This window comes from Oikopleura dioica, chromosome XSR (genome assembly GCF_907165135.1).
Source record: "Oikopleura dioica chromosome XSR, OKI2018_I68_1.0, whole genome shotgun sequence".
NCBI lineage: Eukaryota > Metazoa > Chordata > Appendicularia > Copelata > Oikopleuridae > Oikopleura > Oikopleura dioica.
Window position 1 is genome coordinate 885,130 of NC_137294.1, and position 13,903 is coordinate 899,032.

A 13,903-nucleotide genomic window follows, 5' to 3' on the forward strand; every position below is an offset into this window, starting at 1 on the left:
TCCATCACCGGATCGTTTTTTCTTTCTGAGAAAGTGAGTTTTTTTTTCGCCGCGAAAGATGTGCCACGCCGTCAGGATTGATAGTCTGGTCTCTTGCTGAGCGGCGCGTTTTTAATCCCGTTGATCCGCAGTTTTGGAACTTCTCCCTCTGGAGAAGCGTCATCAGACCGTCTTTCAGAGGCTCCCACGCTCGACACCCTCTTTGAAGAGAGAGAGGGACGAGATTTGTTTTCAGAATCCAAGTGGGGATCACACTTGACATGACTGCGCTCAGTACTAATGCTCCCTTACGCTCCAAAAATGAAACAAAGCAAACATCAGTCGCACAAGCTTCGAAGTTTGCAAAACAGCTTTAATCCCTTCTCAGTCTAAAAAAGCAAAAGAAGGCCACCCCCTAGGCTTGGAAGATTGTGTAGAAAACCTGAGTCAGGTTCTGAAGGATCTGAAACGAAAAGCCGCGTAGCGGCTTTTCATAAAAGATCTTCCAAACCCTGACTCAGGTTTTCTACACAAGTTACCGAGTCCATTATCTGCTTGTAAGCTACAACTGTAATCTATTCTCGAAGAGGGTAGAAGAGGGAGTGTCGAGTAATTGCGCTGCCAAAATGAAAATTTCGCCAATGATTGATATGGCATTTGGGGATATCGCTTTTTAGGTTGGAGGATAATAATTTTCGTCGTCTTCTTGACACGAACATGCAGTTAATTTATCACTGCGCGGAAATTTAAGCCTGACAACCCTCATGACGCGGTGAACCAAAACACTGCCTTTCTTTCAAAAAAAAACGATCCTTGATTTTTACGGCTGATCGAGAATACTCACTTTTGAGAGTGTATCCGCAAATGTATATCGGCCGATATACCCTTAGGTGAGCATAAAACGCAGTCTATCGCGGTGATATACAAGCATTACTCCGTGAGAAAGGGAAGGACGTCACATAGACGGCGGGAACATGCGTGGATTCATCCCTTTCTCCGCTTTTCGATCTCAGCAGGATACTGCGCCTTATCGCTCAAAGCTCACCACAATCACCGCCTGCTTTTATCGAATTCGCGATGATGAGCGGTTCCCGGAACCACAATCTCGCCTAACGTAAAATCATCTTTTCCAGCGAGAAAACTGCAGTGAATGAAGAATGAAGCCGTGAGAGTTGTAAAAATCAGCGGCGGGCTGGAGGTCAATTTGGCGTAAAAATATTTAGACTTCGATTGCGCCAAGTAAATCATTCCGATCGCGCCATAAAACCTTCCGAGCCCTTGTAACTAGCGTTGTCCCCCAAATATTTACCCCGTGCAGTTTTTCGCCTGGCCCTAGCACTCCTCCTGCTCAATAAAAGATGCTCTACCTCTCGCTACAGCAAATTTTGGAATGGCACAAGTGGATGCTCAGCTGTTTGAAAGCGTCGGCGATCCGTTTGAAAAAGGAGGATGAGCGCATGAGCGCATGTACCCCACGCCTTCTTCTTTTGATCACAGCACCGGGCGAAATTCTAGACCAAATTCTTACTTGCTGTATTGCGTTGAAACCCTAACCACCAATTTTCAAGACTTGTTTATTACAGCCTCCTCCTCCTCTTGGCCCTTGTCTGAGCCCATCTTTCACCCATTTTTTCACCATAATTTGAAAAGTCGCTGGGAAAAAAACACTCCCAGGAGGAATTATAATTAAAACACACATCGGAGTAAAAATCTAAGGCGGGCGGAAAATCTGTGGGCTCCTAGATTGAAGCTCTAGATTGAAGATTGCTTCAGTGAGTTACTGTCTGGCAGAACTCTTCTTTGTTAATTTCGAAACAGGTGAATAGTGTCCATGTGGTTGAGCTTTGTTGACTTAGAGCTCAGCAGCATGCTTGTGCTGTCTAAACACGGGGAAAGTAAAAAGGAAAGTGAAGACAGAACGCTCATTTAGGGTCAGTGACATCTCCCTGCTAAACTCAAACGAAGGGGGTAAATGCCCCGAAATTCGGAAAAAAAGGAAGTTCGATATTTTCGCCCGCGTTTTCCCCAAATTTGCCTGTTTGGACTTTTGGAGCTTCCCACTGTGCTCCTCAATAATGATCCAAAAGTCCATCTGTCCGAGTCTCCGAGAAATTGATCACTTCCAGTTGATCGATGCTGTTCCTGCTTCTTTGAAACGCTTCCGGCTTTTTTCTGTAGCTTCATTTTTCGCCTGTAGGAGCAGTGCATTATGGTGATTGATTAATATTAGTAAGGGCTGTTTGTTTAGTGCTCACTAATTTGTCAAGTAAGAGTTGCGTTTTTATTGTGTTGAATTAGACCACCACGACCGCGAGCGATAGGATGACCTAGAACCACGGCCCTGGAATTAGAATTGGAGAATCGAAAATAGGCCATCGCCAAATTGAACCCTGTATCACTGTCACACATAGTTTACTGATAAAAAAACGCGATAAGGGAGGAGACCATAAAAATGTAAATTGACCAATTGCATGCTGATTTTTTGGAGGAAATGAAGCGTTCAATCTGAGAACTGGAATTCCAGCTCTAGAACGACCGTGACCGGAAATGATGGAAATGCGAGCTGTAAGAGATCTGTAAGAGATTTATATCTCCTTTTATTAAAGATCTGCCAGCGATAATTTTAGCACTTCCGAGGATCAACAACTGCTCGAAATAGAATCTCTTGGTGTTAGTTTCTCATCCCTTCAATGCTAAAAACATGCATCTTCAAGTGGCGAAAATCAAGCTTGGCACTTGATTTCATAATTGTATCAAAAATATTTATAAAATAAAAAAATGTGCAACTCTCGCTTTTTCGTTCCATTATCGCATATTCACTTTGAATTAGCAATTAACGATAGATGATTAACATTTCAGGTTATCGCGAAAATAAGAATAATGCCGGTACTACAAAATACAACGCAGCATGTTTTGAGGAATTAGGAATTGCTTTGCTTTACATATTTATTAAATTAAGAAATATCCCATTTAGATATCTGATAAGCAGGAAGCCAGTTCTGAATGCATGGGAATTCTCATGCTTCTCTTTTTGCATCTCAACATGGGAACAACTGCTGATTGCTCAATATCAAATGGTTAACAATATCAATAATGATGGCTTCCTTTCATTCAAGAAAAAGGAAGGAGGGAGCAAAATATCGTAAATTAATGATATTTTTTCAGCGCGATTTTTAGGTTCCCAGCTCGGGAAAACGCAGCGCCAAAGCTTCCCGAGGAGTAAAAAAAAGTACTCGAGATGAGAAAAAGGATCGAAATAGTCCTTCTTCTTCCATCGTTTTTCTTATAATTCATAAGTTATGAATTATTGTCGATCTCCAATTGTAAATTTTATTAGTTATCATCAAGTTGTCTGGAAGCCAAAATTTGGCATGTTTTGCTTTGGTACTTCAAAAGAAGCTATTTGGAAATCGCCCTCGCCGGTGCCACTTTGTCTCAGCTTTTCGGAGTTTTACAAGTTGGAAAATCACAACAATCGAATGATTCGTCCATTGTGTCAGCTGCGGCTTATGCTCAAACAAAACAAAACACACAAAACATATGAGTGTGATATGTTCATAAGATTAGTCGTTTAGAACGGCAGACGTCTATTTTTCGCCAAGTATTTACGATTAACCCAGGGAATCAAAATAAAAATTCTTTCTTTCTTGAATTTACAATTTGTTAAAAACAGCGTTTTCAGAATCACTGATAGCGTTTTTTACGATTCTAGCAGCTCGTGCTCGGTGCTAAAAGCACTTCAAAGGCGCGGGCTTTATTTTTGCTGGCTTAAACTTCTCATAATGTCAAATCGTTTGTTTGAAATTAGCTAATTACTTCATAATGTTTTTAACGGAAATAATGTTTTGTGGTCGTGCGTAGACGTCGAGCGATTTTATGATGGTTTATGATGTCAAAAAAGAGAACCAGGAAACACACTTGACATAGAAGACAATTAAAAATAGAAATGTAGTCACCGGGAAAATATGACTAGAGTCGTAGAAGGTTGGGCCCGGTAGTAGAGAGGGGCTATCATTCGCGCCATCCAATATCTCTAGAATCTTGGCTAGTGGTTAGGGTTAGGAACTGGGAACTCTTAAGGGGTCCGGGGGCGAAGCCCCTGGCTTAGGCCTAAGGTGGGGGACCCGGGGGCGTAGCCCCTGGGTTAGGTTTAGGATTAGGGAAGCTCGAATGATAACCCCTACTACCGAAAATATGACGAGAGTTGTAGAAAGTTGTAGAAAGCCGTGAAAAGTAACCTTTTATTTTCGCTCTTTCAGACCCTGACTTAGGTTTTGTTAACAGGTTGCCGAGACAAGCTAGAAGTTTGGATCGCTGGAGAAAGAGTGAGGGCCGAAATCGGATTAGCGTCCATTCTTGGATCACCCTCCTTCTCCTCGTCGATGGTGCAGCTGCTGTGCCGCGAAGAATGGAAAGAGTCAGGTGCTCTTCGTTTTTATTTTAAATATTGCCCATTGACAAGAAACGGAAGCTGTTATCATAGCGGTTTATCCGCCTCGCGACAGAAAAAGAAGAAGTAATCCGCTTCCAAAAGTGGCCTGCTTCTGCCCCTCAGCTGAGGAAATAACCGCCGCTCTATTGTCTTTCATGGAAAGTCGAGTTGACTTCCAGAGGTTTTTTTTCCTTTCGCGAGCATGTTTTTGTTGGTATACTTATGCCGCGCAGCTGTGCATGAAATGAAGATGCAAATGAGCACAAACACACAAATACTCAACTTCTTAGTGTCCTCAATTTTTTAAGCCACGATTAGCTGCTATTTTGTCAATTTCGGCCTCCTCCAATTTCGACGGATTAAAACTCTGGATCGTAATTTTCATTAAAAATCCGCCCCGGTATCACCCGTGCCTAGAAGTCTAGAGCTGGCTAAAAGTGAGTGACAGTTGGCTGTCGCCGAATTAGAATAATCTATCCGCCTTGTCACTGCCGGATTTGATGAAGCAGAATCGCCAAATCCTTACGCACCATTTCCACGCCAAAAATAATTAATAACTTGGCTGCTCCTTGCTCTCGGACACAATAAGTTGCTACCAGAAGTAGCAGCGACTGTAAATCTGGACTGATGTACAGTAGTTAATCTAAGTTGGCTGAACTTTGCGCGTGCATAACTCAACTTCCGCCTTCGCCACTATAAAGAACTCTTTGACAGCTCCCGAGAGCGAGACTCGAATCCAAGGCAGTCCCGTGCCTGACCCACATTGCCAGCTCAAATATCAACAGAAGAGTCTCCAAGAAACATAATAACTGAGAAACTCAGTTTCAAAATCCAACTCTGGACAATCCGAATCTTGGAATCACAAAAAAGAGATGTGTGGTTGACAAGTTCTTGGGCAGAACTTCTGATTAACTGAGTCAGGTGCTGGGAAACCTGTGTAAAAACCTGAGTCAGGGTCTCGAAAAAAGCTTTGATAAAAAGCCGCTTTGCGACTTTATTTCAAAACATTCAAACAGCCGCGAGAATTAAAGAAAAAAGCTTGAAATGGAAACCCTGACTCAGGGTTTCAACACAGGTTTATTCCCTGACTGAATTGTTGGTGCGTATTTCGCTCGAGAAAGTACCGAAATCCGTTGCTTTTCTATTTAGTGCTTAGTTGTTAATCTCGGTTCCGCCGCGGTGTCTGACGAAACCAGCACTCTCCCTCCGCCCCTCTCGTAAATGATTTTTTTACTATTGCCAGGAAGTAGTGAGTGGTGCCGCCTGAGTTAGGAAACTACCGAGTTCTATAATCTTAGATGGTTCCTGGGTCGTATATAGATCCGTCCAGGAAGTGATCAAAAATACTTCTGAGGGCGAAAATAAAGACTTTGTTTTATTAATGTCACATCAAATCGGCCGAATGGGGCGAGAAACATACATTTCCTTCTGTCAGTTTGTCTCTAGAAGAGGCCCGGCAAAGCGAGTTGTTTTTCAGTTGACGCTCACTTCTTCACTTTTCGAAGTTGGAAAGTCCGCGCCGCACTACTTTCAGGTAAATCGCGTTTTAATTAATTAGTTAATTAATTTTATTAAATTAAGAAATATTTTATTAATAATTTTTCTTCAGACGCCCGAGCTAAAAGACTGAAATACGAGGAAGCCTCAATCGAAAGAGCAAAACTCCCGAAAAGTCGTGGATGAAAACATGACTCGTAAAAACACCAAGTTCCCTCTAACGATCCTTTCAAAGGATTTTCCGTTTACTGTTACCTGAATAAAATCAATTTCCAATTTTTTATTCTAGTGAATAAAGATGCTCAAGTTTTGATAACTGGCTAGAATTTCTAACCAAGTTTTCTTCCTTGATCATCTTTTTTTCGTCTCATTTTTTGCATGTTTCATATTTTTGTCGAGCAGAATTAGCAAATACAGTACAATACAGATTCAATAAATGACTCGCGAGAACTGTACATTTCCAAGTTCTTTGAAAAATAAATAGCGCTTTGTTAAGTGACAAGCTGAGAATAATTATTCCAAACTTTCAAAATGAGCGACTTGTCCAGTGCATATTTCATCAGCTATCGACTCGTGTGTACTCCTCCTCAGTCAGCGTAAAAAGCATTTCTAGCGCCAGAGTCTTTGTTGATTCCAAAATGCTCGGAAAAGAGAGACTTTGGCCAGAAAGTGAGGAGCAATCGCGCGGATTGTATGCAAAACGAGCTCTTGAAATCTGAACAGCGGAAGCGAAGAGAAAACACGAATTGCATTATGCTGAGAATTTCAAATGGAAAAAAGAAAGGGTCGATCCCGCGCAGACGAACAGATCGCTGATCAAAGCAAGCAATTAAGTAATCAGCGCGCCGTCTGCGAAAATCTCAGCTGCTTCCTAGAATAAGTAGCCCCTTCCGACCGTAATCATCAAAACAGTTTCACTTGACAGTCAAACAAAATAAAAAAAAAAACAACAAAAAATGGCATTTTACAACGAGCAAATTGTTCCGAAGCCCGTCGACGAGGATTATCAACCTTTTTCCGCTGTCGAAGAGCAACTCGCTCCTGGTGAGGAGGTCTACGACATCAAGCAAGAATTCGTCGATGATGCTTACATCCAAGAAGATCTTGGCCAAGGCAAAATCGCGTCTCCATCTTCTGACGACGAGAGCACAGTTTTCAACTCTACCACTGATCAAGTTTCAAGCGATGAGGAAGCTTACGATATCAAGAAAGAGTTCGTGGGGACATGTTACGAGGATCTGCCAGCCATCAAGACCGAGCCCGTTTCCGACTATGAATGTGACAATCCCGAGGATTCTGATTACGATGCTACCCTGGACGAGCCTGATTCGACTGACGCTACGTTGGAGGAGCCGTCTACTTGCGAAGAGCTCGAGGAGCTTGAAGTTGTGGAGCCTATGAAAACTGTCAACCCGGTCGAGGCCGCTGAAACTTCTTCAGGCGAACTTCCGGAAGATCTTGAGCCGGGAAATTCTCCCGTCGCTACATCAACTCCGCGAAAACCCTCATCTTCTTCCCCGTCAGCCCTGCCCTCGCCTCCATCTTCTCCATCCAAGATCGCGCTCCCGATCCCCTACATCCCAGTTCTCCTACCACCGAAGAAGCGAAACAACGAGAACTCCGAAAACCCTGGAACGGAAAAGTACACCGAGTTGCTCCGACGCCGCGTGGAAATTAAGCTCTTCGAGAAGCTCGACGCAAACCTCCTGTCTTCAATGCCCTTGTCTCCACGAACGAAAAAAGACATCAAGACTCTGCGATCGACCCTTCGATACTGTCACCAGCGCCAGTTGTACTCCGACATAGAAACAGTCGAAGGAAAATACATGAACGACCTTTCCGAGTATCAAGTCCGTCAATATCGAAAACGAAAAGCTCATCAGCTCGAGAAGATTGCTGCGAAAAGAATGAGGAAGGGCTGTTAACTGTACTGGGTGAAATAAATATAAATTTCACGAAATTACAAAATCTTTTCTCCGTGAACATTTTCAAAATCTGACTGCATGAGCTGATAGAGTAGGTCCAGTTCTATATTTTTCAAGAAAAAGATCTAAAATCGAAAAGTTTTTTTTGCCGTCTAGAAGCAATTGAAGTAAATTTCTGCTGACAGCGATTGTGCAAAAAGTACCCATTACGGACTCCAATTTTTTGACGGAAATATATTCTCGAGACTCTGAACTAGGGCGCCAGCTATTTTTTTGTCCATTCTGATCAGTTTATCACCGGTTTATCAGCGATCAAAGTTAGGTGAAAAATTCGCTGTGGCGATGAGCGCGGCGGTGACTAGACAGCGTGGCGGCGCTGTTGCCCACCCTAGCCTGACGCTGGAAAGGAAAATGCTTGAACGAGATTTCATTCGTGCTTGGCTAGGGTGCGCCACAGCGTCACCATGACGCATTGTCACTGCCGCGCTCCCCGTCTCATCAAAATTTTCGTCTGACTTTAATCGCTGATAAGAGCAGAATCGCGTTATAAAAACGAAATAAAAAATAGCTGGCGTCTTACTTCAGATGCTCAAGAATATATTTCCTTCAAAAATTATGCTGTTACAATGAATATTTTTTACGCTAGAGCCGTCAGTAGAAAGGTACTTCAATTGCCGTTAGACAGCTTTAGAACTTTTAAATTTCAATTTTTTTCCTCGGAGAATATGTAGCTTGGCCTGTTCTTTCAAGACATCTATCCAAAGTTTGAAAATATTTAGAGAGAAAAGATTTTGTAATTTCGTTAAATTTATATTTTTTCCACCCACTGTTAATTTTCGATGGTTGTAAATAATATACCAAAACTCAACATTACTTTCTTGTTTTATCAAATCTAATTGCAAGTAAGCCACAGAAACCATTTCTTGAAGCAATTTCTTTTAGCTTGAAGAAGCGTAAGATGTTTTTGGTTTTCGTCATTTTTATTTTGTTAATTTTCATTTGGAATGAATTAGCAGGTTTTTTGGCGGGTAGAAAAAAGCAAGGCAAAATCAGGACTTTTGGAGGTGAAGTATTCGAACTCTTCGATGGAGATTCTCCCGGAGTGATCAAGATCGAGCTCTTTCATCAATCGCTCGGCAGTTGTGACGATGTCATCCTAGATGAAAATTAGTAAAGAGGAGACGAGAAAGAAGGGACGCACCTGTGAGATGATGCTTTCCGAGCCATCGCCTCGATGGGTCAGCCGTTTGACGACTCGCTTGAGATCTTCCATGCCGAGATATCCGTCGTTGTCAAAATCGTAGATAGCGAAAGCATGGCACAACTTGACCATCTTCGAGCAGCGCGGATGAAAGACCGACATCATGTCGAGAAAGTCTTCAAAAGTGAGGAAGGAGTTCTGGTCGGCGAAAATTTGAATTATTCTGTCTTTGAAGGGGTTGCACTTGAGTATGGGAAGCCGAGCGACGTCTTCAGCGCGTGCTCTGAAGTTCCGTCGCGGGTTGGGCGAATGATCGAGCTTTTGGAAATCGTCGTAGAAGGACTCGATCTCGTAGCGGGAGAAGGGAGTGAGCCGGGTGAACTCGACGAGCTCGTTGCCGCTCAGCGTTTGGTAGGGATCGTTGGAAGACTGCGTGTTTCCCATTTATTATTGCTTGGCTTCACATTCTAAAGAGAAATCAAGGAGGACGCTCGTTTGCGACAAAAGGCAGCGTATTTTGATAAGCGACGGAAAAGTTGTAAATGAAGGTAACTGAATGGTTGCGGTTAAAGTAGAAACTGATAATAGACGTTGATACAGAAATTACCGCGTTATGGCGCGATGAACTAAGGACACAGGAACGTTCTTAGGTTAGCGTGAACAGTAAAGGAAAAGAGTCAGATAGGCCTTAGATACAATCAAGGGCAGCAGATCAGTCAGTAAGTGGCTACAGAAATTGCCGGATGTAAATTTAGCGGAAGCGGGGTCCGCCCATCCACGATCGCCCGCGCTGCTGAAAGCCGCCACGATGAGGGGCGCCCCTGCTCCCACCCCGTGGTGTGTGGAAGCTTTGGTCGTTGAAAGTTTGTCCACCAGAATAGCCGTTTTGAGACATAGGAACAGGTCGAGCCTTGTTGGGAGCACCATACGAAACGTTGTTATCGAAAGCTTGTCCTCCAAAACCTGTTTTAGGAGAGCCTCGGTAAGAATAACCGCCGCGATTTGGAAAACGATTTCCATTCATCTGGTGTCCTCTTCGATTCTGATGACTTCCACCATTCGATGGGCCGTTGTTTTGATGACCTCCCCCTCTGATGTTGTAGTTCTGATTTCCGTAGTTTGGTGTACCGTAGTTCTGCTCGCCAGTAGGTCTGAGAGGGCCACCTCCACGAGGTCCAGGGTTTGGATAGTTGCCACTAAGTGCTTGAGGTCTAACACTACGCGGAGGAACGCCTCTTCCACGATTTGGTGGTGTCTGGTGATAACGATTCTTTTGCGGGGACGTGTCGAAATTGTCCACACTTGTGTTGAAAGAATTCTGAGGAGTCATCGGCACCGGCATTCGAGGAGCAGAATATCGTTGAGGAGCGTTTCTCGCAGCCGGATTTTGGAAACGCATTGCTTTAGGAGGTCTGGGTTGATGCTGGGCTTGCATTGCCGGCGGTGCTTGATAAAGTTGGCTGTTTGGATTGTAGTTGGGCGGAAGGGTCGGAACTTGGGGAGCGCTAGAGCCGGACAGATTATTTGGCAGTTGGTTGGTTTGGCTCTGTAACTGCATGTAAGCTTGATGTTGGTACTCATTCTGGAGCGTCGGCGGCTCGGCAGGACTAGGCTCGCTAAAATTTAAATAGATCGAGATGTTCGAATTCGGGACTAGTAAACTTACGGTGGCGGTAAGGGAGGGGGATTGGTAGCAGCGTTGTTCTTTTGCGAGTTTTGCAGAGTCATCATGTTCGTCATTATGTTCGACATGAGCATCAAGCCCATCGTGTTTGTGGCAGTTTCGGCTTCTTCGCTTTTCTTTTTGAGTTCTTTTTTCAAAGACTTTTGCTCGTTCGCCTCTTGCTCTTGCTGGAGACGCTTTAGAACGGACTAGAAGTGGAATCAATAATGAGAAGTGAATTGTAGAGTACCTCTTCTTCAGGTTCATTTGAATTGGAAGTGGTGGATAGATTCATTTTGATTTTAATAGCTGGTTTGTTGATTCCGGTCACTGGCTTCAGCGGCTTCAAAAAGTGTAAATTGAATTCCATAATAGAAGTCTACTTACCTTCACAGACGCTCCTTTTGGTGCAAAAAGCGCAGAGAGACCTTCATCTTCAGAAGAGGTAGTGGTGTTTTTCGACGAAGCCTGGGACGAGTTTAATGATTGTCTAATGACTTGGAGTTACCGTGGGAGAAGGAGAAGGACTGTTGATTTTTCGGTGGGCTCGAGGGCCTTTTGCTTTTCTTAGGACTTTTATGCTTTGTAGAAGTTTTTTCTAGTTCCTTGAGCATTTCTGTTTTTAGCCGCTCGCGCTCCTTTTCTTCTTCTTTCACGCGCTCTTCGCGTTTGCCAATGTCTTCTTTGCGTTTCCTTTTCTTAGATTTGGCTTCTTTACGTCGATCGTATTCGATCTTTTTCAACTCTTTTCGATGTTGTTGTACTCCGTGTTTCATGTCTTCAGCTGTGATTGCTTCCAAGGAAACCGTATTGCCGCGAAACTCGCTTTTATCCGCTTTGAGGATTGCCCTATCTCTAGTAGCCTTAAAAATCAAACTTACTTACTCGAACTTGTGTAACAAAAGGTCATCGAACCTGATCAACGAACTCGACGTAACATTTGCCGGTGCACTTGCTGTCCCGCGCTTCCATGTACAGCCCGTATTTCGTAATCTTGCACGCTTTCAACAGCTCGTGCACTAGGTCTTTCTTGGTGACTTCAGGCGCGAGCCCAGAGAGCATCACACACTGTGATTCAATCTGCGGTGTTTCCGTTCCCTCCTGTTCTTCGGTTTCGACTTCTTTCGAATCAGAAACAGAGGGATAGACAGGTCTGATTGCGTCGGCTTTACAGCTCTCCCAAACATCACAACCCAGATGATTTACTAGTGGACGATTTTAGCTGAAAAATGATCAAGAAGATATCTACCTTTGATAAACCGTGAGCCGAAGAATTTCTGATCGTAAGTGAGGGCCTCCTGCTTGTCGTCCACAGATTTGAACTTGATGAGTGCGTTGCCACTGTCCGTTTGTTTCACGAGTGCGATGCGAATACCATCGAAGAACTGCACAATGTCGTCAACAGTGGCAGTAGGAGCGAGGTCGGCGAGACGCACGAAAAAGTCATTTTTAGGGGGAGGAGTTACTTCGCGCGGTCCTTTCGGGGGATTTTCTTTTTCACTCGTACTGACCAAACTCGTGATGTCGGCGATGACTTTTTTCATCTGGTCTTCGTTAGATTCCGAGACCTTGACTTTGAAGGAGTATTCGCACTGGGCCGGTGAGAGCTTCTTCCCGTCCCGTTTGAGCGCAATTTCCAAATCTAGGAAATCATCATCGGTTAGTTCTTTTCAAAGCACATTTCGAAATACCTTCCCGGTCATAAAGACGAACAAAGACGATGCCCTTTGGTCCACCCACAATGTGGACCCCTCCATCCGGGATCTCGATCTTTCTGAAGAAGCGGCGGACATCAGAGGAGGTCGCTTCTTCGGGGAAGTATTTAATGCGAACGATAGGCATTTACTCTTTTAGGATTTTCTTCAGTACATCATGCGCATTCTAAAAGACACGAGCATTCAACATGAGAGCTGCTTATCGTAAATGAGGGCCGTTCAAAATGTAGCGTTTCAGAATGTAAAGTATGAACTTAATAATAACAAAAACGGCTTGGTAAAATAATTATTGAACTTATTTACCATCAATTCATGAAAAGTGAAAGTCAAATTCATGAAAACAAGTTGAAATAATCAATGAATCATTAATGATGACAGTATCATTATCATTGTCAATGATAAATGTGTTTTCTGTAAATGTTTTCCTGTACTCAAAAAAAAATGCTTTACTTACATAACTTTGTAAGGAATCCGAGATAAAATGGTCACACTTTGAGTAAAATTCTGGGTATAGTCTAGTTTAGTTTTTGGGGCCCTTGGATCGTCGACTTGGAATTATCCAAACAGGAGTTTCGGTGTCACGACTGTCGATCGCATCTAAATTGGTTTTCATCACACATTATCTTTGAAAACTAGTACCAAGTGGGTTGCAGCTCGCAGAGGCGAAATGAGGCTTGCTTCCTCTCGACCCTTTGGAACCAGAGCCTCTTCGACTTTCGGAGCGCGCTTTTTCAACCGAGACCTTTCGCTCTTTCTTTTGAGGCTTGTCAACAATGACGGTAACCTCTCTTTCTGGCTCTTCCTTCTTTTTCTTCTGCGACGCTTTCTTCGGCCCCCTTGGTATTTTTCTTCTTTTCTGTAGTATGCCACGCTGGCTTGGGAACCTCATTCACAGTCACCTTTTCGTCGTGGTAAAAATCATGAAGCGCCTGGATGATTTCTGTTCGATAGATGCCACCTTGTCGAACCTTTGCAAAACTTTCTACGGCGCGTGGGATAGTATATTCCTTGTGTAAATGGAGATAGGCGCAAACAAGGAATCCCGTGCGATTGAAGCCATGCGTGCAGTGGACAGCTACTATTTTGTCTGGATGCTCTTCGATGAAACCGTTGATCTTGCCAGCAAGAGTGAAGATTTCTCGTCGCGAAGGGATTTGTCCGTGCCCGGGCATCTTGGCTTTGATGTACTCAATATCTTGATCGTAGAGCTGCTGTTTGTCGTAGTAACGATCCGTGTTCGTCAGATCGACAACTAGATAATACAGATAGATACAGTAACAAGAGAAAGAGTTGTTACCAAGCCCGATCTGAGGATATTTTGCAAGAGCTTCCTCCCAAGACCATCTTTTCTCTCTAGCGTAGCGGTATTGAGGATCTAAAGGCACTTTAATGGGGACGACGCCTTCGATTGTCTCTCCGAATTGAGGGCAGTTGAGCCAGTTGTCTGGCAAGCTTCTGTTTGGCATCTGAATGAATTTCTTTGTGAATGAG

At 43.6% G+C, this 13,903-nt stretch overlaps 3 protein-coding genes across 3 annotated transcripts; all 3 read right to left on the bottom strand.

Moving 5' to 3' along the window:
- Positions 1-8,806: 8,806 nt before the first annotated feature.
- LOC145708725 (calcium and integrin-binding family member 3-like) lies at positions 8,807-9,786 on the bottom strand. The gene is made up of 2 exons (XM_081786423.1): positions 9,035-9,786; positions 8,807-8,989 (listed from the first exon to the last, which is right to left on the bottom strand). Exons 1-2 carry the CDS (start codon positions 9,476-9,478, stop codon positions 8,843-8,845), a joined length of 591 nt encoding a protein of 196 aa, XP_081642549.1. The 5' UTR covers positions 9,479-9,786; the 3' UTR covers positions 8,807-8,842.
- Positions 9,787-10,947: 1,161 nt separating this feature from the next.
- LOC145708723 (RNA-binding protein 12B-B-like) lies at positions 10,948-12,636 on the bottom strand. The gene is made up of 6 exons (XM_081786421.1): positions 12,389-12,636; positions 11,947-12,339; positions 11,613-11,902; positions 11,206-11,560; positions 11,085-11,165; positions 10,948-11,040 (listed from the first exon to the last, which is right to left on the bottom strand). The coding sequence occupies exons 1-5, from the start codon at positions 12,537-12,539 to the stop codon at positions 11,134-11,136; spliced, it is 1,221 nt and encodes a 406-aa protein (XP_081642547.1). The 5' UTR covers positions 12,540-12,636; the 3' UTR covers positions 10,948-11,040; positions 11,085-11,133.
- Positions 12,609-13,878, bottom strand: LOC145708726 (mRNA-capping enzyme-like). The gene is made up of 3 exons (XM_081786425.1): positions 13,710-13,878; positions 13,052-13,664; positions 12,609-13,009 (listed from the first exon to the last, which is right to left on the bottom strand). The coding sequence occupies exons 1-2, from the start codon at positions 13,876-13,878 to the stop codon at positions 13,180-13,182; spliced, it is 654 nt and encodes a 217-aa protein (XP_081642551.1). The 3' UTR covers positions 12,609-13,009; positions 13,052-13,179.
- Between the last annotated feature and the right edge of the window lie 25 nt (positions 13,879-13,903).

Coding starts and splice junctions, on each gene's coding strand:
- LOC145708726 (XM_081786425.1), bottom strand. CDS start 13,878: ATGCCAAACAGAAGCTTGCCAGACAACTGGCTCAACTGCCCTCAATTC. Junction 13,665..13,709: donor ATATCCTCAGATCGGGCTTG/GTAACAACTCTT, acceptor TGTATTATCTAG/TTGTCGATCTGACGAACACG.
- LOC145708725 (XM_081786423.1), bottom strand. CDS start 9,478: ATGGGAAACACGCAGTCTTCCAACGATCCCTACCAAACGCTGAGCGGC. Junction 8,990..9,034: donor CGGAAAGCATCATCTCACAG/GTGCGTCCCTTC, acceptor ATTTTCATCTAG/GATGACATCGTCACAACTGC.
- LOC145708723 (XM_081786421.1), bottom strand. CDS start 12,539: ATGCCTATCGTTCGCATTAAATACTTCCCCGAAGAAGCGACCTCCTCT. Junction 12,340..12,388: donor TCGTCTTTATGACCGGGAAG/GTATTTCGAAAT, acceptor ATGATTTCCTAG/ATTTGGAAATTGCGCTCAAA. Junction 11,903..11,946: donor CGGCTCACGGTTTATCAAAG/GTAGATATCTTC, acceptor ATCGTCCACTAG/TAAATCATCTGGGTTGTGAT.